Source organism: Gopherus flavomarginatus, chromosome 1 (assembly GCF_025201925.1).
Source record: "Gopherus flavomarginatus isolate rGopFla2 chromosome 1, rGopFla2.mat.asm, whole genome shotgun sequence".
In the NCBI taxonomy this organism is placed as follows: Eukaryota; Metazoa; Chordata; order Testudines; family Testudinidae; genus Gopherus; species Gopherus flavomarginatus.
The window spans coordinates 74,837,724-74,864,508 of NC_066617.1; the positions used below are offsets into that span (position 1 = coordinate 74,837,724).

Here is a 26,785-nt window from a genome sequence, read left to right on the forward strand (position 1 = left end):
GTTCAGAAAGAAAGTAGAAATTGAGTCAGATTTTGTCAAAAATTCACTTTACCATATTAATCGAGTAAAACTTCTGTTCTACTTTCTCTGGGTTGCACATTTTAATAATATTTTATCATTTGACCAAAGAATCAACAAACACATTTTATTAACAACTGTTTAATTTTTACTTAATGCTTTCAGTTTTAAGTATTTTTAAGTGAATGTAATGCTTATGAAAGATACTGGCTGGACAATCTAATATTACTGCAGTCACTGATATACCTTTGATTGCCACTGTTTTTTCGTGCTTAAAGAATGATCTGTTATTCCTAGATATTATTTAAGCCAAACTTTGAGGTTAAAAAGCAGTGTTGCAAATTTTGTTTTTCTTTTTGAGTCTTTCATGTCTCTTAGGATGTAAGCGTACATTTTGAGTGCCACTGTGCCTAAAATCTCTGAGAATCTTGTTTTAAAAGTGTTAAAATATTGTCTAACATAATCAGTCAAAGATATATAACATTAAATTCTTCCTTCAGTTAGGGTCTCTATTGTATTCCACTAAGGATTTTACACATCTGCATCACTCATTCAGAGCTAGAGATTTTTTAAGCGTTAGTGTCTGTTAGTCTGTGCATGTACCCTTGGCTCACCTCATGGTTTCATCCAAGGTGATAAAGGGCAAGGCGGATCAACTGCATCTCCAGTTCCTCCTCACCGTCGCATCATCTGGGTTGGAACTATTAGTGTCCTCTTACATGTGAGGCACTTAAAAAATATACAGTTGTTCATAATTAGTTTTACATTTTTTTTTACCATTTTTATTGTTTTTATAGTGATCTTTAGTAGAGCAGGATTGGTGCTCCTTTTTTGGAGAGTTTTAACAAGGAAGATGCCTCTACTGCTTGGGAGAAGCCCACATTTCATCCACGTGCAGTATCTGCCAGTCCTTTCCAAGTCATATCTGAGAATGCCAGGCTCTCAGCTGTGGAAGCACCTCATGGAAGTCACTATGAGACCTCATTCAGACCCTGGCCAAGCAACACCCCTTCCTTCCCCCATACCAGGAGTGCACCTCTGATTCCAAAATCCGAGGCAGGCACTGGCAGTACCACCATTGTGATCTCTGTGCCAGGCCCTAGTCGTGAGGTAAGGTTATAAGTCTTCCTCTATGCCTAAAAAGGGAAAGACTCCTTCCATGAGTTCCAGTCATGGGGACGGACTGCACTAAAGCACACAAGCACAAAAAGGAGCCACATAAATCAATGGATCCAGTGGTATCAAGTGCAAACCCGCACACATAGTCAACATCAGCATCTCTCAGAGCCAGAGAATCATCCGCACTGGGTAGGACTGTTGCTCCAGTTCCGGAGACTTTACTCTGGGGAGGTTGGGAAAAGTGCCAGAGCTCCAATAAGTGTTTGCCCTGGGAAAGCCAAGGTCTTCACACCTTCTGGGTCCCTCTACTTACAGGAAGACATTATCTCTGGTGCCAAATGTGCCACATTTGAGCCACTGCTCACCACTCCTCCCTTGATAGTGTACACAACTCTGCCGATTTCACCAGTGAACCAGTCTCCGAGTTTTCATACTTGGAAGACTTGATTGAAAGTCGAGGGACCACTCATCTTTTCCTGCCACTTTGAGTACCAATGGAATCCTTCTACATCATGGCAGTATCCTCCACTCCAGCTGCTGCAGAGCCAGTGGTTTCCTGCACCATGAGGCCCTCCTCAGCACCCTCCAGATCCATCCTGCTGGCCCTGTTGGGGATCCCAGTGAATACTCCTTCTTGCTCCACTACCGTACCCACGTGCGGGTACTGGACTATGCCAAAAACCCAGGATTTAAAATCTGTGCCTCCTGCCCACATTCCTTCTCGGTCAGTGAGCAAGATCAATACTGCATCTACTGCTTCGACCATGGCTGTCCTCCGTTACATGCTGCTTCAGGATATATGTAGAGTGGCCACATGGAGTTCAGTACATACCTTTGCCACACATTGTGCCTTGGTGCAGGACTCTGCAACAGATGCCTTATTCAGCACGCCTGTCCTCCACTCAACCATTCTCATCCTTGCACCCTCTTCCGACTTAGATACTGCTTGTTAATCACCCTCAGTGGAATACATTAGGGGCCATCACTCGAAGAAGAAGAGGAGGTTACGTACCTGTAGCTGGAGGTTCTTCGACATGTGTAGTCCTTATCTATATACCACTTCTCACCCTCCTTCCCCTCTGCTGTGGATCTGTTGGATTTGCGGTGCAGAAGGAACTGGAGCTACGGTCAGTCTGCCCCAGCTTTTATCACCTTGGACGGAAACATGAGGTGAGCCAAGGACACATGTGCGGATCAATGGACACTACGACAAGAAAAATCTCCAGCTCTGGATGCACGGTGCACATCCGTAAAGCTTCAGTGGAATACAGAGAAGGACCACGCATCTCGAAGAACCTCCAATTACATATAAGTAACCTCCTCATCTTTAAGTGTAAAAATTAAACATCTACTATAAAAAGTAGAGAGAAGAATGAATGCTGGATATTAGACTGTTTTTGGCAAATTATTTTACCTCAGAACATACTGAGAATCTGCAATGGATGAACTATACAACATAAAACAGTGTGAACCAAATAGAAAATGTTTGTGCAACTCAAGAGAGAGAGAATTTCAAGTCTATTTTATCTGATTATTGTACTAAGTAACTGGCTGTAGTATTATGTGGCTTTGTTGTGAAAATGGAAGCAGACGTGTAAATCAGATCCTCTTTAAAACAATGAATACAGATCAGCTGGATAATGTTGCTTTTTGCAATTTGATGACTATTATTTCCAGATACAGTATGGAAAAGAATGGAGGATACACAGTAAAAATTTTAAGCACAATGCACATTCTGTAAAGCTATAGAAGGCTCTTTGATTTGTATCTGAAAAGCATAATGAACTACTTTGCATTCAGCACTGTTACTAAAAAATCACCTTTATGAAATAATGTGTTGCATGCAGTATCTTTGTTCCCCTTTCCCCTTCAAAATCTATCAATTTAAAAAGAAATTTCAGCTCCCTTTCTTTGTCAGGTTAAAATATACAAACGGGAATGCCTTTTCATATCAGTGGAGAAATTTAACTACAAACTTCTTTTGGCCTGGAATTAACTTGGCTCACATTCTGTAAGCTGCTTTAAGTTATAAATCTTGCTTTGTATAAAAGAGAGGCTAGAAAATATTTAAAATCAGTTGCATGCTATGGCTAAACAGAAAAATGATACTGTGAATCTTTAGTATATGAAATGCAGATATCCTGGAAAAATATTACTATAAAAGAGCATTCTGACATTTGTTAGGGATTATTTGCAAACCTCTTGCTCAGCTGTATTTGAGAAGAGATTGCACAAACAGCTTTATTATTCATACGCTACTGTATGTCCTGTATTTTTACAACAGATATGGCATGAAATTCCACTTGTAAACACAGTGGGACACATGGAGCCATTACTACGGGGGGATATACGTCTCCCCCTTATCCGTTTCGCATATCCATTGCTCCTCAATAGAGGAGCGTGTTCCGATACACATCTGTCCCAATCCGCATATCCGTCGTTTGCAGTACTGTAAGTTTCAAGCGACGGATATGCGGATTGGGAACGACGTGAATCAGAACACGTTCTCCTATTGATGAGTGACAGCTATGTGTAACCACAGGTGGGCCGCAGCCCACCCACTTAACATCCAGGCCCACCCCTCCCCAGTCCAGGCTCTGCTCCCGCCCCAGCGCTTGCCCCACACCCCCCACCCAGTGCTCCAGCTGGAGAATGTGGTCAGGGCACCGGGGCTTGCCTAGCTCTGGCACTCCAGTCGTGGAGCGGGGTTGAGGGATTGACCCACTCCACTCATCCGGCTCTCCTGCCAGGGAGTGGGGTCAGGTTACAGAGGCTTCAAAGCCCCTGACCTCTGCACCCTGGCTGGAGTGCCAGAGCAGAGCAAGCCCCCACACCTTGACTCTGCTCCCCTCTTGGTAGGAGTACCTGGCGGAGTGGGGCAAGCCCCGAGCACCGGGCAGGGGCGGAGTGGGTGGTGGTGCAGGGACACATTTTTCCGGGAACCCCTGGCCAGATCACTCCTACCTCTCTGCTGCTCACCCAAGTGTCCCCTCCTGCCTATGCCACTGCTCTACCAGTGGGTCCGTGGTATATGTCGTTTTGGTATCCCTCACGCTTCTCAAGAACACAAGCCCAATGTATACTGGGGACCCTGCTGTATCACATATTACTATAATAATGTACTTTCAGGTAAATTTTTTTTTAATTATTTTAGTTCATTCCCACAAAAATAAACACAGATTTTGTTTGCATGGTGTGATCACTCCCATCACTTAGAGCCACATCAGACAGAGATTGTAACAAACCAATCAGTTTTAACAGTTTAAGATACAACAGAAAGCCTAAAGTGTGAAACCTAGTGGTTTAGCTAAATTGCTTCACTTTTCATGTGACTGCTTTGAAATTGCAGAAAATCAGCTTTTAATCTTAAAGTTTTTTAATATTTGTCATGATATCCAGTTTCTGTCCTCTTACTTGACTCACTTGGCTTCTGAAGTAGGAAGTATTACTTTAACTGGACATTGAATTGTATATACTGAATTGCTATCTATATAAATAAGAGTGCTTATAAATCATATCTGGAATATTAAATATTACTTTATAACACTTCCAGCAATGAACTTAAATTTAAAATAGAACAGATAATGAAACTAAACAGATTTTAAGATCCTTAGAAGGCAATATGGAAGTGCAAAGTTTTATTTTTACTTAATATTATTGCATTGAAGGTCCCCATAAAGGAGGACATTGCTATGTAATGAATCCTTTTGGAAGTATTTTTGAGTAAAATAACTTGCCAGATTCATTTAATGAAAACTGCCACAACGAGGAATTTCATCAGATGTCACTTTACCCACACTACAGAGAATAAAGAAGTACTGTGCTCTGCACTAAGTAATCAGGTAAAGCTGTAAAAATATAAAGATTCTTACTCTGACCACAGTTCTATGTCTTATGCTACAAAAATAAAGCAGGCATGTAATTTCTTTTTTTCAATAAAGCTACAGGGCAATTTGCCAGAAGAGCTAGGATGAATTTGGCATCTTATTACAATGACTTCTAACTTAAAATTATCAATTAAAGTATGACAGCTTACAGAACTCAGTCTCTCAACTAGCTTATCACAAAACACTGTCATCCCCAATGAAAGAACACTAATAGTACCTTTGTTTTCACCGTGTCTCTTTTGAATACAATGAGGTTGTTGCAAAGGCTTATGGGCACTTACCTTTAAATGTCAAAATGACTGTTAATGATCTGCAACATTGATTTTTTAAAAATCAATATAATTCTATCTAGTTTCTTGTGTTTACCACTTTTATTTGCCAGTGAACGTTATTAATCAGCATGTAATTCCCAAGTGAAGATCTAACAAGTAAACAACTAAAGGAAAACCAAAGAAAACCTGTAAGGAGAGGAAAACAAATCTGAGATGGTTTAGTTCATCTTCAGTGTCTAAGGGTTCTGCATTTGGGCACTTATTTGCCAAAAATTGAACATGATGCTATCTGGCTTCTGAACAACAGATAGGTTTCATTTTCCACCATATATTGATCTTACGCTTTATGCTTGCACCCTACGACAACAGTTGGCCTGGCTTCACCATTCTGAAATATTTAGGAACAATATGAAGTCGATTTCAAGAAATGCTTCTTGAAAAACCCTTTTGTTTATACAGCAGACCTGCCTTTCTAGTCCAATTTTTACTGGTAAATAAAAAAAAAAAATCAATGGCAATCACTAGTTCAATTAAAAACTGACTATGTCAGTTTTATGCCTTTCTGCACCTTTGATATCCTCTCATGTTATAATGACCAAATATGGGATTTTGAAAAGCAGCTAAGGGAGTTAGACACCAACTTCCGTTCACTTTCAAAGGGAGTTAAGCCCCTAGCTCCCTTAGATGCTTTTGAAAATCCCTCCCCAAATTTCTACTAGTTGGCCAGTTAATGCTGATAGCTGAACAGAGAAGATGATCATACTTTTTTAAAATAAAACTTTACAGAATGAAGGCATCATATGTACATACAGTCAAAAATATAGAGACAAATACAAGAAGAGAACAAAGGAAGACTTACATTCAGAAAGACAAAGAGGCTACTAGTTGTGGAGGTGTAGCTTTGAGACCTATTGAGTAAATAGATTTGTTCAGAATGCTCTGGGGGAGTGTCCTGATATGTCTGTGTATATATACATACACACACTCTCTTGCTCGCCCCCCTTATCAATTTATAGCTTTGGTTCCAACCAATATTTTGCTTGATATGTACACCTCTACCCCGATATAACGCTGTCCTCGGGAGCCAAAAAATCTTACCACATTATAGGTGAAACCGTGTTATATCAAACTTGCTTTGATCCGCTGGAATGTGCAGCTCCGCCTCCCTGGAGCGCTGCTTTACCACGTTATATCTGAATTCATGTTATATTGGGTCACATTATATCAGGGTAGAGGTGTAGTTGTAAATTAACAGCAATTTGTATGTAATTGAAGCCACTAGATAGGTTGCAGTTTTGGATCAAACTTAGCTAACCAAATATTCACATCACCTTTTATGCATTTTGTCACTTTAATGGGACAGTCATTATTGCTCAAACTGCTCTGATAATTACAGTGAAAGGTGTTACTTTGTAGAAGGGTAATAAACGGGTCATGGATTTTTGCACTCTTGTCTCACACAATGAAAACCGGGAAGTGTCGTGGTTAAGTTCATTTTAGTATTTTGCTTTAGGATTAAGACCTAAATATTTCTGGAACCCTTTACTGCATAGAAAGTTGCCGAGTGTGAAATCTGCAGAGGGGGAATTACTGCCAACATTATTCTTCAGCTTTGCAGCCATGTATACAGGTGTGTACCTCTCTCTACTTGGGTCTGAGTGAGGAAAATGTTAGGACTGAAAAGATGTTAGGACACAACTGGAGTTGGGCAGATAATGGAGTTGTGAGTTCACTGGGAGTTTTGTAAAATAAATAAAATAGTTTCAGCTTGATCCAAAAACAGTTGTTTAAATTTTTCAGTGTGTAGAAATTAAAAAACAAATTAATCACAATGTTTTAATATTAGTGAAATGAAAAATTTCAACACAAAACATTCTGATAACCCCAAAAGGAAATGTTTACTTTTAACCTGAAAAATTCATTTAGACTTTCATGCGTTTTGACGAAAACAAGCAAACAAAAGTGGCAGCGGGGAAGAGGTGGATGGGGCCTCCCTTATAAGGTCCTTTTAAAAAAAAAAGTAAAACAGCTTCCAGAGGGGAGAGTGAAAAAGCCCCATCTCACAATATCCCTTGGCACAGTAGCTTTGATACTCCAGTGATGTGAGAATCCCAAGTTTCAATTCTTTTTACTTATAAGTTAGTGTGTGGACTTGAACCTGAGTCTCCCCACCTCCCAGAAGAGCATGTTAACCGCTGGGTTAACACTTTGGGGGGGAAAGACGCCATCTTTGTGAAACCTTTGCTTGCTGTTGTGAAAATGTCAGTCTAAAAGTCCAAGCAAAAAGTTTCATTTTGACATTAACAAAGCATTTTTTTGTTTCCATCAAAATTAGTCCATGAACTTGACTTGAATTCACCAATAGTTTGTAGACCTGAAACTGCATTTTCTGATAATTTTTTGGATGAATAGTTTATTTTCATCCCACTCCAGCCATTAGTGCTTTGCCTCCAGGTAGAATGTCACCTATACTGTAAATGTTTTAAAGCTTCATGTGTTTTTCCACATACACTGCTGGTGTCCGTAAAAGCTCTGTAAGTTGCCATAGGTTTTCCTTGAAGCAAGTTACTCTACTGGCTAGGGTGTGCCTGCCCTTTTCCTCATAAGGCTTCTGAATTCCCTCTGTCAGCGCAACCTTCCCTCACTTGGATTCTTGTTCGTTCACCTCACTTCTTTGCCCCTTGTTTTCATTTTCCTGAAATTCTCTGCTGAGATTTGACCCACTCCCACCCTCTTATCATTCATCCATAATCTTTCTTTCCCATTCAGCCTTCCTTTCAGTTTCAGTATGCACGTGGCCAATTTTCTGTCTTCCTGAGGATGGTTTCCCTATCAATGCTGCACTTATCTTCGGGAGTTCTACTAATAAAAGATAGCAAGGGAGGGGCTGAATTTTGCCATTTTATCTGGAGACTCTTAGGCCTGGTCTATACTACAGAGTTAGGTTGAGATAAGGCAACTTAACGTCAACTTAATTCTGTAAGCGTCTACATTAAAATGTTGCTCCCACTGATGTAACTTGCCCACTACACTGACTTAACTCCACTTCCGCAAGAGGCATAGAGTCAGTGTTGATATAGTTAGGTCGATGCAGTGTCAGTGTAGATACTGCATTGCTTACATCAACTGTTGATGCCTTTCAGAAGCTGTCCCACAATGCCAAACACTGACAGTTAAATTGGTGCAAGTGCTCCTGGTGAGGATGCACACCACGACCCAAGGAGCATAGTGAGGACATGCCCAAGCAATTTAATTACTGTGGTGGTTGTATGTTGCCGTAACTTAGGTTGACATAATTTTGTAGTGTAGACGTATCCTTAAATTCTGTCCATACAGTCTGTGTGAGTGAAGGGTGAGAGGAACATGCAGAAAAAAGTCTCTGGGTTACTACCTGTGGGGCCTGGGTGCATGAGCAGTTTTTTGGTCATAGGAACATATTGTCCAAATTTTATGCAGTAGATTTAATACAGTGGATTAAAAGTAAGGCCACAAACTGAAGGTTATAAAACCATTTTACTGGACAGAAAATAAATTGTCGTCCTGCCTATTTCTTTTTAGCAGTCCAGACATGACGTTTAGTAATTTGGAGTGATTTATGTAATTTTTTTCAATTGTACCTTATTGTTCATAGCAGATGTCTGTTTAAAGGATTTTAAATAGAAGATGTTTCACATATTTTTCTGCTTTTTTTATTGTCGTGACACAAATATCAGTGAAAATAGTAAGTATTTTAGAGAAAATGTAAACCCTTAAAGCTGTATAAATAAAATGAACTTATTTTTGGCAGGAGCTAATTTCAAAAAATGCATTTAGCAAGAAATTGAGTTATTAAAAAAAAAGATTAAACTCAACTTTTAATCAGTAGAGATCAAATGTAGCAGGGCATATAGTAAGTTATGATGTATATGGGGGTACATGAGTTATAATTTACTGAAAAGAGCTCGTTATAGTCAAGCTTAATAAGTCTTTATAGTGAGCTAACATGCTAAGAGGCTACTGTATAGAGCACATTATTAAAAATTAAAATTAGCTTATCAGACATTTTCAGTTACAGTTCAAATCTACAACTAGTTTCTTCCTTCAGAGAACGGAATCAGAGCAAGGACTTTTTTTAGGGTACGATAGGATACAAAACATACAGAATTTATCAAATATACTTCATTTCGGCAAACAATTGTTTAAATACTGTGAGGTTGATTCTCAGGGTACATCTACACTGCCATCAAAACTGTGATTGCAGCTCAGATAGGCATACCCACCCTGTCTTTAATCTAACTAGTATAGCTAAAAATAGCAGTGAAGACACAGAGCCTGGCCTCCATTGCAGGCAACATAAGTACGTGCCCAGGGTTCTGGCAGACCTGTACAGCCCATGCCACCACCTCTTGACAGCTGTTTTTTAGCTGTGTTGCTAGATTCAAGCTAGCACACTTCAGCCTGCTATTGCAGTGTTAGACTGTTAGACATGGCAGTTTAGCATGTCCAGCAGTGTAAAGAGGCCTTAATTACATTTACACTCTAAGGCCCCTGTACACTACCAGCATGGTGTAAAGGCATCATAGGATAAATGAGAATTGGACCTTATATCATTTTTTCATGTTTTTATTTTGAATATTTTTGTCTGTATATTGATGTAGAATGTTTTAGATAATGCTACTTGTTTGCTGATTATCTTCTGAAATATCAGTGTCTGGCTCAGCATTCATAATTCACTATACACTGTGCAGTTGCAAAATCTCATTTTCCATGCCATTAAAAACAACAACAAATGAAACTCAGTTTTCCATAAAATTAGTTACATAAAATGTTATAGATTATCAATGTAATATAAAATATTCAGATGCCAATTTTAGTATATACAGCCATGTAAAACACTATAGTTATCAATCTATATTCAGGGTTTGATGCTGCAAAAATGTACATAAATAGCAAACTTTACTCACTTGGGTAGTCCCAATGACTACTGAAGTCAGTGACTTTACTTACGTACATGTTAGTAGGATTGGTACACTAACATGCCAGATTTTTGGGTCCCTCAGAAGTGCTGTACTTCATGCTCATTATTGGCTATTACTAGGAAATCTATTAATTCGATGATTTAAACCACTATAAAGCTGTGTATATCCTAGCATAGGAAAAAATGTTAAACTAGTGGTCATTCCTTGTATTTATATTGCTCTTGAATTTATAAACACTTTCAGGAATACTAAGAATTCTTATTTTATAGGTATTAGATTATATATTTTTAAATGGCTTTCATTGGTCCGAAATATGAGTTTTCGCTTATAAGAGGATCATATTTCAAATAGCTCCCAAAAAACCCAATAATTTTACTTTTTCAGTTATTTGCTTTACACTGAGAGAGCTTTCAAATGAGTGTATAAACTCTGAGTTGAGTATCTTGGAAATGAGCATAGGTTGAGGGATTACTGCCATCTAACATCATTCTCTGTTAGACAATCCCTTATATGATTAAAAGCATTCCTTTGGGTGATTTAACTGGAATTTTAAGACAGTGAAGACATAAGCAGTCAAATGAGCATCTTATAAATAGAACTTCTGGATATTTACTGTGAAATCAGGAAATACTTTAAGGAGATAATACTATATGGAATTTAAATTAAAAACAACAATGAACAGATAGGAATAACTGAATTATGAGAATTCCTATTTTAACACAATGTAAATAATTATAAAGAGTTAGGCAATCAAACTGCCTTAAGAGAATTTCTACAGAATATAGAGTACAATAGAAGTCCTTAAGACACAATATTTTCTGCTTATTTTAAGTATCATTGATTCTGGCAACTTTTTAGAACAAAGTGATTCTTGGTCATCTTATTTCAAGTTGACAGATGTTAATAATTCAGCCCAGTTTGGTCTTTCTGTAATTTTTTTCATTTTGAACTTCTTTAGATTCCTTGACTTTAAACACATCTCAGTTTTCTCTTTATACATCTTCCATTCCTTGCCAATAGTGTTGCACTTTTCTACAATTTTGGAAAATCCTGGAAATCAGACCCAGGAATCATTAAAGCCACAGAAGAACAAAAGAAAAAGGTAAAAATACTACAAACTTTTTTAGGAGGATGGGGAGAAAATGCTATGTCCTTTTTCAAGGATGAGTTACCTGTGTGTTTCCAAATGTTGAGTCACTTGCTGTTTAGCACAGGGAAATAAGAGTAAATTCTTGTGAAATAAATGCATAGCAATATCAAAAGGTTATTTTGCATTTATTTTATATATTCCCTTGTCTTTATTTGCAAGTAGTGTGCAGGTCTTGCTTTCTAAATTTAACATTCATGATGTTTTAATTAACAAAATAAAATTGTAGTTTAAATTTAATGAGGTGGTAGTGTGTGTAAATCTTGATATTAGGTTCAAAAAGTGATGAGTTTGAAAGTGATGATAAATTAGGTAATCCAGATTCATTTATGGAAACATAAAAATCTACTCTATTCTGCATAGGTTCTTGTACCTCTCTCGTAGCGGTAGTACCTGAATGCCAAATGTACTTAACTATGGGACTAACTTAATATTAGCTGTATACAATGTTGTTGTAGCCATGTTGGTCCCAGGATATTAAAGAGAGAAGTTGGGTGAGGAAATATCTTTTATTGAACCAACTTCTATTGGTGAAAGAGACAAATTTTCAAGCTTACACAGCTCTTCTGTCCTAGGAAATGTTCTCAGTGTCACAGCTAAATATAAAGTGGAATAGGTTGTTTAGCATAAGTAGTTAACATATATTTCAAGAGACCATTCAAGGTGAAGTGTCCAGTGAACACCTCTCCAGAAGAAAGGAGGGGGGAAAAAAGCTAGGGGTAGGGGGAGTTGATAAACACCACCACAACATACATTTCAAGATCCATGTATCTTATACATGCTAATCACAACATGTGGTATACCTCACAATGCACTAAATGCACCAATAGCAACTATGTGGGTAAGACCCAGACAGTCACTATGCTCTTGAATGAACTCTCACAGAAAAATGACAAAAACACTATATCCCTTGTGGATGACCAGTTTTCACAAAGAGATCACTCTATATCAGATCTCTCAGTCCCTATCCTCAAAGAAGCTCGCACAGCACCTCTAAAAGACCAGCCTGGGAGCTTAAATTCATAACTTTGCTAGACACTAAAAATCATGGACTGAATAGAGACACTGGATTTATGACTTATTACAACAATCTATAACAGGAGTGGGCAATAATTTTTGCTGGAGGGCCACTCAACAAATTTTGATAAGTCGTCACAGCCCACACATTTCTACTATATTAATGGAAGGAGTGCGGGGTCTGGGAGGGAATTTGAGGGCAGGAGGGAGCTCCGAACTGGTGCAGAGTGTTGGGATGCGGGGGAGGGTCTCTGGGAGGGAATTTGGTGCAGGAGGGGGCACCAGTTGGGGGCAAGGGATTGGGGTGCAGGAGGAGGGGCAGGGTTTGAGAGGGAGTTTAGGTGCAAGAGGAGTTCTGATCTGGGGCAGGAGCTAGGGGTGCGGGAGGCGGTGCGAGGTGTAGGGTATGACTGGGAGGTGCTTACCACAGGCAGCTCCTGGCCAGGGTTCCAGCAGGGCTCAGGCAGGCTGCGTGCTGTGGTCTCATACTGCTCCTGGAAGCAGCTGCAGCCAGCTGCTGCTGGCACATCTCTGCTTGCCCCTTGGGAGGAGGAAGGCAGCGGGTCTCTATGCACTGGCCATGCCTGCAGGCACCACCCCCTGCAGCTCTCATTGGCCAGTTTCCAGCCGATGGGAGCTATGAGGATGGTGTGAGGGGTTGGGGCAGCATGCGGAGACACCTCCAGCTCCCCATCCACCCCACCCCACCCCACCCCCGCCGCTAGGGGCACGCCGAGGCATGCCAACAGCAGCCGGCAACTTCCAAGAATGGCATGGGGCCACTGCAGGCAAGCAGACTGCCTGAGCACCCCACTGCACTGTAGGACTTTTAGCGGCCCGGAGATCGCGAGGTGGCAGCCAAAGAGCCTGGCAGGCTGGACAGAAATGTTACATGGGCCAGATCTGGCCTGCAGGCCATATTTTACTCACCCCTGATCTATAACCCATTAACACCCACCCCAGCTTTCCCCCTACTGGGCACTTCACCTTGAATAATCCCATGAAATATGTTTTAACTGCTTATGCTAAACAATCTGTTCCACCTTGTATTTAGTTGTGACACATGTCTACGCTGCAGACAGACACCCACTGCTGACCTGAGCCAGCTGACTCAGGCTAGGGCCCTATCTACAGTACCACTTATCTTGGCAAAACTGATGTTGCTCAGGGATGTGGGGAAAAAAATGCCCCTGAGCTGCAAGTTTCTCCAACCTAAGTGGTAGTGTGCACAGCGCTGTGTCAGCAAGAGAGCTCCTCCCGCCGACATACGCACCGCCATTTGTTGAAGACGGTTTAATTATGTTGACAGGAGAGCTCTGTGCTCTCAAGAGAGCAGCATAGAGCAGATGTACTGCTGTAAGGTCTCTTGTGTAGACATAGCCTAAGTAGCTGTTTAATTGTGGTGTAGTTTGGGTTTGGGCTGCAGCCCAATCTCTTATATTCTCCCACCTTGCAGGGTCCTAGAGCCAGGCTCCAGCCCATCCACAGATGTCTACACCCCAATTAAATAGACCCTTAGCTCAAGCCCAAAGAGCCTGAGTCAGCTGATAAGGGCCAGCCATGCGTGTCTAATTGCATTGTAGACATTCTCTCTTTGTACAGTTCCCAGACCTGAAGAAGAGTTTTGTGTCAGCTTAAAAGCTTGTATCTCTCACAACAGAAGCTGGTTGAATAAAATATATTACCTCACTCATCTTGTCTCCAATACTAGTGTAACCCACACACCTTCTGGGTGTGGTATTCTGTCCCGTCGAGTGGTAATGGGACCACTTAGGGTATGTCTATACTACCTGCCAGATCGGCGGGCAGCGATCGATCCAGCGGGAGTAGATTTATCGCATCTAGTCTACATGCAATAAATCGACCCTCGAGCGCTCTTCCGTCGACTCCTGTACTCCATCACCGCGAGAGGTGCAGACGGAGTCGACGAGAGTGGCAGCAGTCACCTCACTGCAGTGAAGACACCACAGTGAGTAGATCAAAGTATGTCAACTTCAGCTACGTTATTCATGTAGCTGAAGTTGCATAACTTAGATTGATCCCTCCCCCCACCCCCAGTGTAGACCAGGCCTTAGAGAGAGTTAGATGAGTCTGCTCTACAGCCTTAGTTAAAAGGCAGTTAGCTTTTAGCTCGTGCTGTAGAAGCTCATGCACTGAGTTCCAGAAGTCCCCGGTTTGATCCTGCCTGACCACAACCGGAGTCTGTCAGCGTTACAAGTGGGGGCTCTTCTGGGATTTCAGCTGGGAAGTCTCTGAAGCTCAGGACATGCTTCCTCAGCTAAACGAAGTATGTAACCTCCACTCCTCCTGTCTATGGTGTTCTGACCCATCGAGTGGCACCGAGACCACTTAAACAGAGAGTTAAATGAGTCTGCTCTACAGCCTTAGCTAAAAAGCAGTTGACTTTTAGCTCATGCTGTAAAGGCTCATACACTAAGCTCCAGAAGTCCCAGGTTCAGTCCTGCCCACCGACGACCGGAGTCTGTCATTGTTACACTAGCTGTCACTTTTAATGTCATTGCTTAAAGCTTTTGTAAATTCTGTTTTAAAAATAAATCAAACTTACAAGTTACTGTAATTTAAATATACTATACCAACAAAGCTAGAACTTCTACTGACAAAATATTGAATTCTGTTTGAGTCAAGTTTCTTCTTCGGTTCTGATGTTGAGATAGACATCTGTGATTAGCTTTCATTGGCATTTGAGAGTAATTCATCTTGGCATATAATTTATGACCAGATGCATTTATAATCTTTTACCATGATCATTTTCTGATACTCAAGCCCATTACTGTTAGCAGTTCTAATGTGCCCTTTATTGAAATGAAGTTTTTGAGTAATCAAACCTAGCAATCACAAATTCTCAAAATGAGAGCAGCAGTAACCTCTTCCGTTAGTTTATGGGAGAGATTTTCAAAAGCCCCTAACGGAGTTAGGCGTACAAATCCCATTGAAAATCAGTGAGATTTGTGCTCCTGACTCACTTAAGTTCTTTCGGAAATCCCACTCTTAAGCATGCTGTGCTACTCACTGCAAATCAAAGTGGAATGACATCAGGCTGCCTGGTATTATATATTTGTCCATGTGCAGAGTAGTAATCTCTGATGAGGTTGTGATTGGTTAGATTATTTTTGTTTACAGGATAGATCAGTTGTTTTTTTAATATCAGTGAATGTGCATACAGAACTGCTTTTCTGTTACTGCGCATCTACCAAGTTGGATGCTGGGCTAGTCCAATCTAAGTACCATTCCTTCAGCAAGGCTACATAATTAAGTAGAATTTTAACACTTTGTGGAGCAGTAAGTAAGCCCCACATAAACACAGGAGTCTCATTGAAGTCAATGGGACTGCTCACCTACTTCAAATAAAGCACATGCTTCAGTGTTTTGCAAAATCAGAGTCTAAATAAAAAAATAGCCAGTTTTCAGTCTTCTTCCATCAGGATTTTGTCACTGTGCTGACAAAAAAAAAAAAAAAGACAAAATGGTCATAAGTACCTTCTGTTCCTTTTCTAATCAGGAGAGGTGAAGAAAGACTTTAAATCATATGGATCCAAAGACACCAACATGACAGGGCACTTAAAACCCAGAACCATGGTAAAAATATATTTCGTGTACTATGGCTGAAGGTACACATTAGACAAGCGTTTTGGTCCTTAATTTTATTCCTTAACTATTCATGCTAATCAGAATTAATTCTTCCTGGGCCAAGAAAAGTAGCTTTGGCAAAAGACATTTTCAGGACAATTCCTTTGAAATCTGTGAATGTATATTTTCCAGACACTGCAGACTTTATATAAAAGCCTCTTGTGGCACAGTCTTCAGCTGCTGAAATATAAAAGTTGTTGGAAATATAGACTGTTTTCATTTCCTTGAGTAATAAGTCACCACTATTCCAATAACAAAATAGACGCTGGAAGGACACACAAAATGAAAGGATCTAATTCAATGTAAGGAAATTGGGATGTTGTAACTGAAATCCACCATTGTATATCACTTGATCCATAAGCATAGCATGATGCATAGTGGGTTGGAGGTTTGGCTTTTATTACTGCTTTTGTGGTTATGAGATGAACATTCTATGGAGTAAGTAATTGCAGCCTTGAGACATTGGACTGTATACCACTGAACTTAAATTTCTCCTTCTTGACTGATAGGTCCTGACTGGAAGGTAATCTCTGTGGATTTATCAAAATGCAAAATAGTTTGAGTTTAAATCTGTGATTTTAAAATCAATTTAGTTAAACCTGTGTGCTAAATTCTGTGTGGTTGTGCTAAGTCAGTCTAAACCTGCTTTATATCTATTTAGCTTAAATCAACTAAGAATAGGTTTAAGATAAACTATATAAGCCACTTTTAATTGGAAATTAATGTCTACGTAGAGTTTTGTACCAGTTTAAATAGGTTTAAAACTTATTTAAATTAAATATTCTGTTGTAGGCAAAGCCTGAGATAGTCTGAGCATACAGGCCTGAATATGAGCTACAGAAATCATTTAGCATTGGAGATTAGATGGGTATGTGTTTAAAAGTTCAAATACTAATTTTATTTCTTGTTTGTTTCTTCCAAAGACAATAGTTGAACTTGCAGAGACAGGAAGTCTGGACCTCAGTATATTCTGCAGTACCTGTTTGGTAGTATGCTTTTTATTTTTATTTATTTATTTGTATTTCCACTTAATTGAAATGTAAATATCAGTGTTGGAAGGGAGAGGTTGCGTGTAGTGGGCAAAACTGGATATTTATATAGTAAATAAATGAGACTTCCTCCCCCCCCTCACATTTTCTCCATGTTATTTCAGAGATGGATGTTATTTTAAAAAAGTAGCACTGACCTTCAGTTCATGGTACTGGCAAATGTATTTTGTACTTCCATGCTTGCTGATGACTTTATAAGCATTATTGTTTTCTTAATACCTGTATACTTTTAAACCTGTCAAGGTTCCTTCCCCACTCTGAACTTTAGGGTACAGATGTGGGGACCTGCATGAGAACCCCTAAGCTTAATTACCAGCTTAGATCTCATTGCTGCCACCACCCAAATTGTTAATGAGTCATTTGGGAAACTCTGTGTACCGCCCCCTACCTCCCCCCCCCCCACCTCCAGTATATCTCCCTCCCAAATACTATAACCTTTCCTTGGGTAGCCTTGAGACACTCCTCTGCCAATTCCCTGGTGAACACCGATCCAAACCCTTGGATCTTAAAACGAGGAGAAATTAACCATTCCCCCTCCTTTCCCCCCACCAATTCCTGCTGAGTCCAGATCCAACCCCCTTGGATCTTAAAACAAGGAAAAATCAATCCGGTTCTTAAAAAGAAAGCTTTTAATTAAAGAAAGAAAAGTAAAAATCATCTCTGTAAAATCAGGATGGAAAATAACTTTACAGGGTAATCAGATTCATAGAACCCAGAGGAACCCCCTCTAGCCTTAGGTTCAAAGTTACAGCAAACAGAGGTAAACTTTTTAGCAAAAGGAACATTTACAAGTTGAGAAAACAAAGATAAAACTAACACACCTTGTCTGACTGTTACTTACAAATTTGAAATATGAGAGATTGGTTCAGAAAGGTTTTGAGAGCATGGATTGATGTCTGGTCCCTCTTAGTCCCAAGAGCGAACAACCCCCAAAACAAAGAGCGCACAAACAAAAGCCTTCCCCCTACCAAGATTTGAAAGCATCTTGTCCCCTTATTGGTCCTTTGGGTCAGGTATCAGTCAGGTTACCTGAGCTTCTTAACCCTTTACAGGTAAAAGGATTTTGGTGTCTCTGGCCAGGAAGGATTTTATAGTATTGTACACAGGAGGGCTGTTACCCTTCCCTTTATAGTTATGACAAAACCCTTTTGTGTTTTGATACTTTTTCATCAACAATATTAAAAGAGTGCTTTGATTAGCAGTTTCCATATGGCATGCAATCATTTTTCTTTAGATAATTATCTGACCATAAAAAAGATGACAACTTTAAATTATGCCTTTGTATAATGTAAAGTTGTTTTTCTTATTAATGAGGTGTTAGCTATTTCTATAGATCAAATGATAGTTTCTATATCAGCAGGTAAAATCCAGGAATGGCATGGCGGAAAAATTGTGATGGAGAACACCCTATGGATTGAGTTTTGCTAACTTTGACACAATCCTGCAACTGATAGTGTGTAAATAGATTACTGCATCCATGCAGAGCCCGCTGGAAATCAGTTAGCCTCCATGCAGGCTCAACGGTACACCCCTGTGTTCTTAGTTGGAGGATCAGGGTCTTTGTTTTAACTTCATGTTTACTAGGGGACAAAATTCATGCTAAATCTTGTATCTTTGTGAACACCTTATTTTAACTTTGAAGGATATCTAAACCAAACCAAACCAAATGTAATTGATTCCGTTTTGGAAAACTGGTGAACCGTTCCTAGCTATTCACATTTCTAGGACTTTCAAATTGTTAGGCAAACTAGAAAGAACGTAGGGTTAAGGGAAATATGTAGGTTAAATTGTTTTATTAAGAAGAGAATTGGATAACTAATTTTATACAATTTTTAAATACACTATTCAATCCTGTTTTTTAAATAATATTTTACATTGATGATGCATTTTAAATGCACTATTCAATCCTATTTTTTAAATAATATTTTACATTGATGTGTCAATTTTTTTCTGGTGTTGGGCTTTACAGCATTCTGTCTGGCATTGACATAACTAAAATAATCTCTTTAGAGCATGAAAATAGTTTCTTTCAAAATCGAGCTGGACTTTTTAAATTTGGCTATCATCTTAAAAAGAAAAAATATAAATTTTCACACCCCTCCACAAAACATTTTAAAAAGGAAATCAGCTCGAAGAGAACAAGGCAGCTATCCAGTTCCACAAGAAAACATGATATGCACATTCCTTTTAAAATGTGATTAGCAAATATAAAAGACTGTAAAGTCTACTCATAGTACATTCTCATGCTTTGCATGAGATGGAATACTAATAACAAAATGCCAACTTATTAAACAATGGTCAATTTTTCTTAAATATGCACATATACAGTACAGTTTTATTAATCCAGATAGCCAAGCATTGGCCTTTTGCTGCTATTAAGAGGAAACACTTAACTAATAATCTTAGCCCCATTTTAATAGTAATGGTTCTATCTGAGCTGCAGAACCCATCTTGTTACCTAAGGTGCCATGCAGTTGGGAGTAGGAGCTATCTGCTATATAAGAAAAGGCCTGCTGCCTCCCTAGTCCCAACAGAAGGGACAGCTGCATAATGTCCTTTGTAGAAGTCTGTTACGGGGCATTGACATGGAAAAAGCAAATCAAGATCCAAGAATATGCTAAATTGTATTATTGGGATTGAAAATTATTTTCTAAATAAGTTTATTATGGTTTACCATGACTCAGTTTCCGCACAAGCATTCCTTCATTAATTCAGTGGCCACTTAGTGATAAATGTACAAGCGTAAGCAATATACTCTTGTATTATGTACCCAACAGCAATACAGTTATAAATGCTGGCCAAAATACTCTCAACAGGATCAGGCCTGGGAGGGACCTTCCCATCATGGCGTGACTCCAGAGGAATAAGGAAAGGCACTGACAAAGTACCCCTAGAAACCTTTCTTTTTAATTCACTATAAGAAACAGGTGATGTCATTGTTTGCTGTCAGACCGTACTAACTCCAGATGAAGCAGCTAAGTTTGAACCTTGACCTCTGCCCCAGTCAATACAAGATTAATGACTGGGCCTCTTTCTTTAAGGTTTGCATCTTATCTTGTTTGGCTTTATTTCTCTTTGACTATCAAACTACACATTTCTTTATACTAAACTAAACAAACCAATTATTTACCATGCCTGGTGCCCAATTAACAATATTTTCTTTATTTCTATTACCTCATCCCAAACCTTAAATGAGATAATACTGGTATTTTTTAGGGTCACTACAAGTTTAACACAAATAACTTGTGTTTTCTCATAATCTTTATCCTTTTACATGCTTCAGTCCTACCGTTCATGCTAAAAATCCAAACTCAGTTTGAAACCATAGCCTGCTTAAACCTAACGTGGGCCCATGTTACTACAGTTGGCAACCTTTTCAAAGTTGGCTGCCTTAATGTTGGACATCAGAATCCATATTTAGGCAGATGATACAAAAACTGGGGGAGCTGTAAATAATGAAGAGCAATTTGGATCTCTTGGTAATCTGGGTGTGAACAAACTACATATAGTATTTTAATACAGCTAAATGTAAACACATAGGAACAAAGAATGTAGGCCATACTTAGCAGGATGGGGGAGACTATCATGAGAAGCAGTGACTCTGAAAGAGCTGTGTTCTGAATGTGTGCTTCCAGCATGATGCTGTGGTTAAAGGAGACGGGACTGTCAAGTAGAAGTAGAGAGGTTCTTTTACCTTTGTGTTTGGCGCTTGTGTGACCCCTGCTGGAATACTGTGTTCAGTTTTGGTGCTCACAAGTTAAGAAGGATGTTGATAAATTGGAGAGGGTTGAGAGAAGAGCCATGAGAGTGGGGAAGTTCTGTGGCCTGTGTTATACGAAAGTCAGACTAGATGATCACAGTGTCCCCTTCTGGCCTTTATTCAGGACACATCTTGTGAGATGCTGCAAAGTTTTAACAAATAGAAATAACTTTTTATAAAATGTTTATTGAAATAAACCAATGTGATTGGTTGTCGCATCCTTACAGCAACTTCAAGCGATGTAGCAAAACTCTTATATTTTGAACAAGCATTCAGTTTCTCCCAAGAATCCTAGCTGAAGAAGTTTTGTATTATAAAAAAGAAAAGTATGTGGAGAAGTTTATGTACCTTTGTATTCTGTGATTTTTTGGGGATGGGGAAAAAGGGAGAATTATGAATATTTGCAGTAAACATTTCAGTTTGACTCAGAATTGCCTTCTTTGCTGGTTTAACAAAATGTTTAGGCCTTTTTCTACTGAAATCTTGAGAATTGTAATGTTTTTTTTTTAAATTTAATACTTTGAGGTTCTGTGAAACTGAAGTACTTTCATTGATTTTTTTTGATGTAATGTAACGTGATGTACCTACGTACCTATGTGTGTGTGTGTCTGCATACACATGTAATTTAGTCTTTTGTTGATCTGTATAGGCAGCATCACAAAATCATATTTAGTTATTGTGAGAGCTTCTTGAAATATTGTATTATACTCCCTTTTACCATACAAAGGAAAACCCCTTTTGGTATATGCATTGCAGATTAGTTGTTTCAGGACCTATGTAAAATAAAATCTATTTGAGGAAGGCTCTTAAGAGATAAGTAAACTTCACAAAACCTTCCAAAAGAGAATTATTTTATTTTAAAATGGGTTAGAACAAACTTTGGGTTAAATGACATATTGAGCCTGAAAAATAAGTATCTTTTGCTTTGTGTCAAAACTGTCTGGATATTTTCCAGGTTAACTGGAAAGTTTCTTTAAATCCTGAAGTGATTTAACATTTCCTAATTGTCTGTGGATTAGTTGCTTAGACTTGCAAGTTATGTTTACATTTTAAAACACAGTGTTTAAAAATAATTTCTTCCTGCACTTACCTACTGAGACCTGAAGTGTACATTTTATTTCCCATGGAAGAATTAATAACATGACAAACACCTGATGGAAATACTTCTGTCATGTTTGTGGTGTCATTCATTTTTGTATAGTAAATGTAGAACTTTAAAGTCAGATTTGAAGGGATAAGTAAAAATGAAGTTGTTTTTTAAATATTTAATTTTAAAGTTTAAATGTATTTTAATTTCAAGGTTTGTACATATATTTTGTATTTCAAGGTTTGTTCATGTATTTTGTTCTTGATTTATCATCATAATCATTTAATATTTAATTTTACAAAATATATTCAGTTTGGGAGTGGTTTTCAAAACTGTCAAAGTGAACACTGAAGCAAAAGTCCTATTGGAAGTTCTCTTTAAGTCCATATTTTTGAATTAGTAAATAAGCTTAATTAACAGTGTTCTGTTTACGTTACAGTTCATTTATGAATAATGCCCAAAGAATCCTCTCAATCATAATGTAATACTCTGTCAATATTAAATAGCTGAAATGAAACAAATTTGCACCCAAAACTTAGTTACCTAGAGGATTTAGAGGGGTTTGGGGTGGATGGAAAGAGAAATAAATATTTGATACTTTTTAAGATGCAACATTTTCATTTAAGGGAAAATATTTTAAATAGATTTTTGTACCATACGTACCATAGCTGACGTATGATGAAATTTCAAGACACTAATTGTTTAATGGAATCTGAATTAGCCATTAGGCTTTTAAATTCCTGTTGACCTTGATCAAAGGGATTAACAGCAGCAAAGTATTTTAACATGCATTAAAATTCATTTTTTTCATCAGTGTAAATCTGTCAGACTTTTCCTTTCGCTTTGCTATAAAGCTTTTTGTAATTATATGTCCATAAATATCTGTCAAACAGATACGGAAGCCAGTGAGGTCCAAACATTGTGGCGTGTGCAATCGATGTATAGCAAAGTTTGACCACCACTGCCCATGGGTGGGTAACTGTGTAGGTAAGTGATTGCTCAAATATGGAATCTTAACAAATAGAGATGGGAAAAATACAGTTAGATCAGTTTGTCCACCCCTTTCTCAATGCAAGATCGTTCTCTACAGTATATTCCTCTGTATTTTGTAAATTCCTGTTTTAAATGACCACAGTAACATGGTTTCTGACAACTTCCTGCGAAAGACTAGTCTAGTCTTCAGTATTACCAAAAGCATCTCGATGTTCAGCCTGAATTTTCGTTTTTTCTGATTCATTGTATTATTCACAGTTCCCTTCTCTGTTACCAGTCCACACATAAGTACTTATAGCTTTGTTTCTAAGGGCTTATCTATATGGAGCAGAAGTGTGCAGTAGAGGGGTGTGATTTCTAAAATGCACCAATATGCACTAACTGACCATGGTGTTCCTCCTGACATGAACTAAAAAGATTGCCCCAATAGACTCTACACGGGCCAGTTCACATGCGACACAAGTGTGCTTTAGAAAGCAAACCCCTCTGGTTCATATTTCTGCTCTGTGTAGACAAGTACTAAGTAAACTGATTTCATCCCTATTAATTTTTAAACGTTTTATTTCAGCAATAATTATAACACCACATAAACAATATGTAAGTATGTTTTTGTCAAATATGAACTCTAATGCAAATCATTAATCACATTTTCAGTTACTTATCAATACAGCATCTTTTTCATTTCCTACAAAAACAAGAGTGCATATACTGACTACAGTGGTGATTAGTCTCTTTAATATATATGAGATGAAGCATGGAGTGCTAGGAAATTAAAGTCTGGGTAACAGGTAAACTCACAAACAAGTATTTTCCATTAGAGAACTGTAGCCAAGTGCTCAATTAATTCATTGCTATGTGTCAGTAGATTCAAGATGGCTTGCCATCTAGGTGGATTTTCTACTCCCGGGGAATTTCTGCGCAAAAAAATTAAAAATTCTGTGCATAATATTTTAAAATTCTGCAAAATTCTGAATATTTTATTTGTCAAAATAACACAGTATAATCATGCCAGTTTCAATTATTTTGGTAAATTATTTCAAGATACCTGTCAGAAAGCAAGTCTGAAATAATACAGACAACAAAAAAGATTCAGGAAATGTTTTTTGACAAATAGATAACTTACTAGGCATATTAATACATAACTTTGAGTAATGATTCATGTAAACTACAGTACAGAACTGTGTTTCCTGTACCCCTCAGAAGCAGTGCAAAGGCTTGGGGGAGTCAGAGGAGCTGAGGGAGAGGAAAGTAATTGCTGGGAAGGAGCTTGGCAGTGAACCTGGAAGGTTGTTGGGTGTGGGTGAGAGAAGTATGGAACAGTTCTTTTGACTCTCATTCAGTCAAGCATATCTGCCCCATCCCAGTTTGTCCCTGTACCCCCACCCTAAGCCCGTCTCCATGTGTCCCTGCACCAACCTGACCCCATGTGTCCCTGAAACTGTTCCCTGTAAGCTGCTCGCTTGGGCGGCTGCACAGGAGAGATTCAAGTGCCACCTAGCTGATTAGCAGAGTGCGCACAGCCAGCAGCATGTGTTTATGTACCCCTTCTCTCTCTCTCTCTCTCTCTCTCTCTCTCTCACACACACACACACACACACAACACACACACAGTCTCTGTCTCACACTCACCTCCCAACATATACTTCCAACATCATTCCTCATATATTCGTTGCTTATAAAAGCAACATTGCAACATGTTCACAGATGAAGGAAGCTCTTTGATTTTGGAGAAAGGAAGTGCCTTGTGTGCTTGTTCTAACTTGTATGTTTGGGTTTTCTGCTTTTGTCTTATTTATTTGTTCATTTCACTTGTTAAAAGCAATTGATTATTTTTTGCCTCTGGAGGAAGCTCGTGGTTTAATAGGCAAAATATTTGACAAAAATGACCAATTAAGTTCTCTGCTGCTTGCATACAGAGGGACACATCTTTTGTAGCCTATTATCATCTGTGAAGTGTCTGTGTGGTTAGTGCGCGTCCTAGGGTCATTGGAGTACTGTATTAGTGAATGTATTTTACAAATTGAGGGGAAGTTGAGAAGTTCCGAATAGTATATATACAAATAAATGTATCACAATATTAGAAATGCATCTATCAGGTATATTAACGCATGGCAAAAGTGGTTCTTCGAGTGATTGCTCATGTGTATTACACAGTAAGTGTACGTGCTTGCAACGTGCACCAGTGCTGGAAGTTTTTCCCCTAGCAGTACCCACAGGGGGAGAGCACCCTTCTTGACCCTTGGAGTGGTGCCTGCCTGGTGCGATATAAGGGAAGCTGCGTGTTCCCCCCACCCTCAGTTCCTTCTTGCCGCCAGTGAAGGTGCGTCAGAACTGCTCAGCTCCAGCTCCGTTCAGTAGTACCTGTAGTCAGTTTAGTTTTCAGTGGAGTTTTGTTAGGGAGCTCGGGCCGGGGCATGCCCCATGCCCCAGGATTTAAGTTGTGCGGCTCCTGTAGGCGTTCTGTGCCAAGGAGTGACCCGCACACAGACTGTGTGGGAGAAACTCATATCAGCGAAAGGTGTAAGATCTGCAAGTCATTCAAACTCTGGGCTAAAAAAGAAAGGGACATTAGACTCCAGGCCATCCTGATGGAATTGACGCTGGCCCCGACCCTGGCATGCTGCTCCGATCTGGTACCCAGCACCGCGCCTTAAAGCCCTCCAGGCGGCTAAGGATGTCATATCCATGCCAGTGCTGGGAACGCCTCCAATGTTGGCCCCATGATCCAGAGGCAAGCCGCTGCTAGGATCACTGCAGTCATTGCCAGCCTGGTACCGGTCTCAGTCAAGGGAACGTTCCCGATACTGCTCATGGCCTAGTGACCGTTCAGGGCTCAGTCCATGTGGATCGCCCTCGACGCCGGCCAGACTGTCTAGAGGGGTGCCATCTGATCGAGACTTCCAGCACCGCTCGTCTTCACAAAGCGAGTTCAGACGGGACTGCGGCGGACATCGCCAATGGTCCTCTCCTCAAAGGGAGTACCACAGTCCGTCGCGGCATGACCATCGATGCCGTTCCCACTTGGCATCCTGCTTGAAGTCTCCACCAAGGCATCATAGCTCAGGGCATCAATTGCTGGCTCCTCACCATCACTGGTCCATTTGTTGAGATCACTCGCAGAGCATTTACTAACATCAGTGCCGTTCACCCGCCTCAAGGTCACGGTCCTGCAGTCGATGTAGATCCCAGCACCGTTGCCGCTTCCTGTCCTGAGGAGCAGCAGCGTGCTGTATGCCAGCCCCACCTCCGCTCACAGTCGCCTGTCTACAGGCCACAGTAGCAAGCCTGATCGGACACCCCCTCCGGTGCCTCAGCAAGTGCAATGGCACTGTGCGTCGTGGCTGGCCCAGTGGTACCAGTGGGCAGCGTGGCCTTCAGTGCAGACCCTGGTGAGGACTTGCTTGGTGCCTGGGGCATCGGAAGCATCATCAGCCTCTATACCTAGACCGCCGAGAAAGGAGTTGACGGGCTCTGCTTCCTCGGTGCCTTTCCCGGAATCTGACCAGGTGATGGATCCTCCGGTGCCGGACAACACCCAAAGCACCGCACCGGCTTCCTCGGCCCGTCCGGAGGAGCTGATTGCAGCTCCGTCCCCCTCCATCCAACAGGAGGACTACCGGGTCGATCAAGACTTACTAAAAAGGGTGGCAGCAAGCCTCCATCTCTAGGCTGAGGAAATGGAAGAGCCCTCAGACTCCCTGTTCAATGTGCTGTCCCCCTCGGCACCGGACAGGGTGGCCTTGCCGCTCCATGAAGGGGTGGCTAAAATTTCAAATGCCCTGTGGCAAACGCCAGCCTCATTGGCTCCCATCTCTAAGAAGGCGGAGCAC

The 26,785-nt window shown here is 39.9% G+C and overlaps 1 protein-coding gene across 1 annotated transcript in view; it reads left to right on the forward strand.

The window, feature by feature from the left end:
* Positions 1–26,785, forward strand: part of ZDHHC17 (zinc finger DHHC-type palmitoyltransferase 17) — a 138,369-nt gene that overhangs the window by 86,883 nt on the left and 24,701 nt on the right. The window contains exons 11-13 of the mRNA XM_050935455.1: positions 11,232–11,356; positions 16,990–17,052; positions 22,856–22,949. Coding sequence (XP_050791412.1) covers positions 11,232–11,356; positions 16,990–17,052; positions 22,856–22,949 — 282 coding nt within the window. The remainder of the gene's footprint in view (positions 1–11,231; positions 11,357–16,989; positions 17,053–22,855; positions 22,950–26,785) is intronic.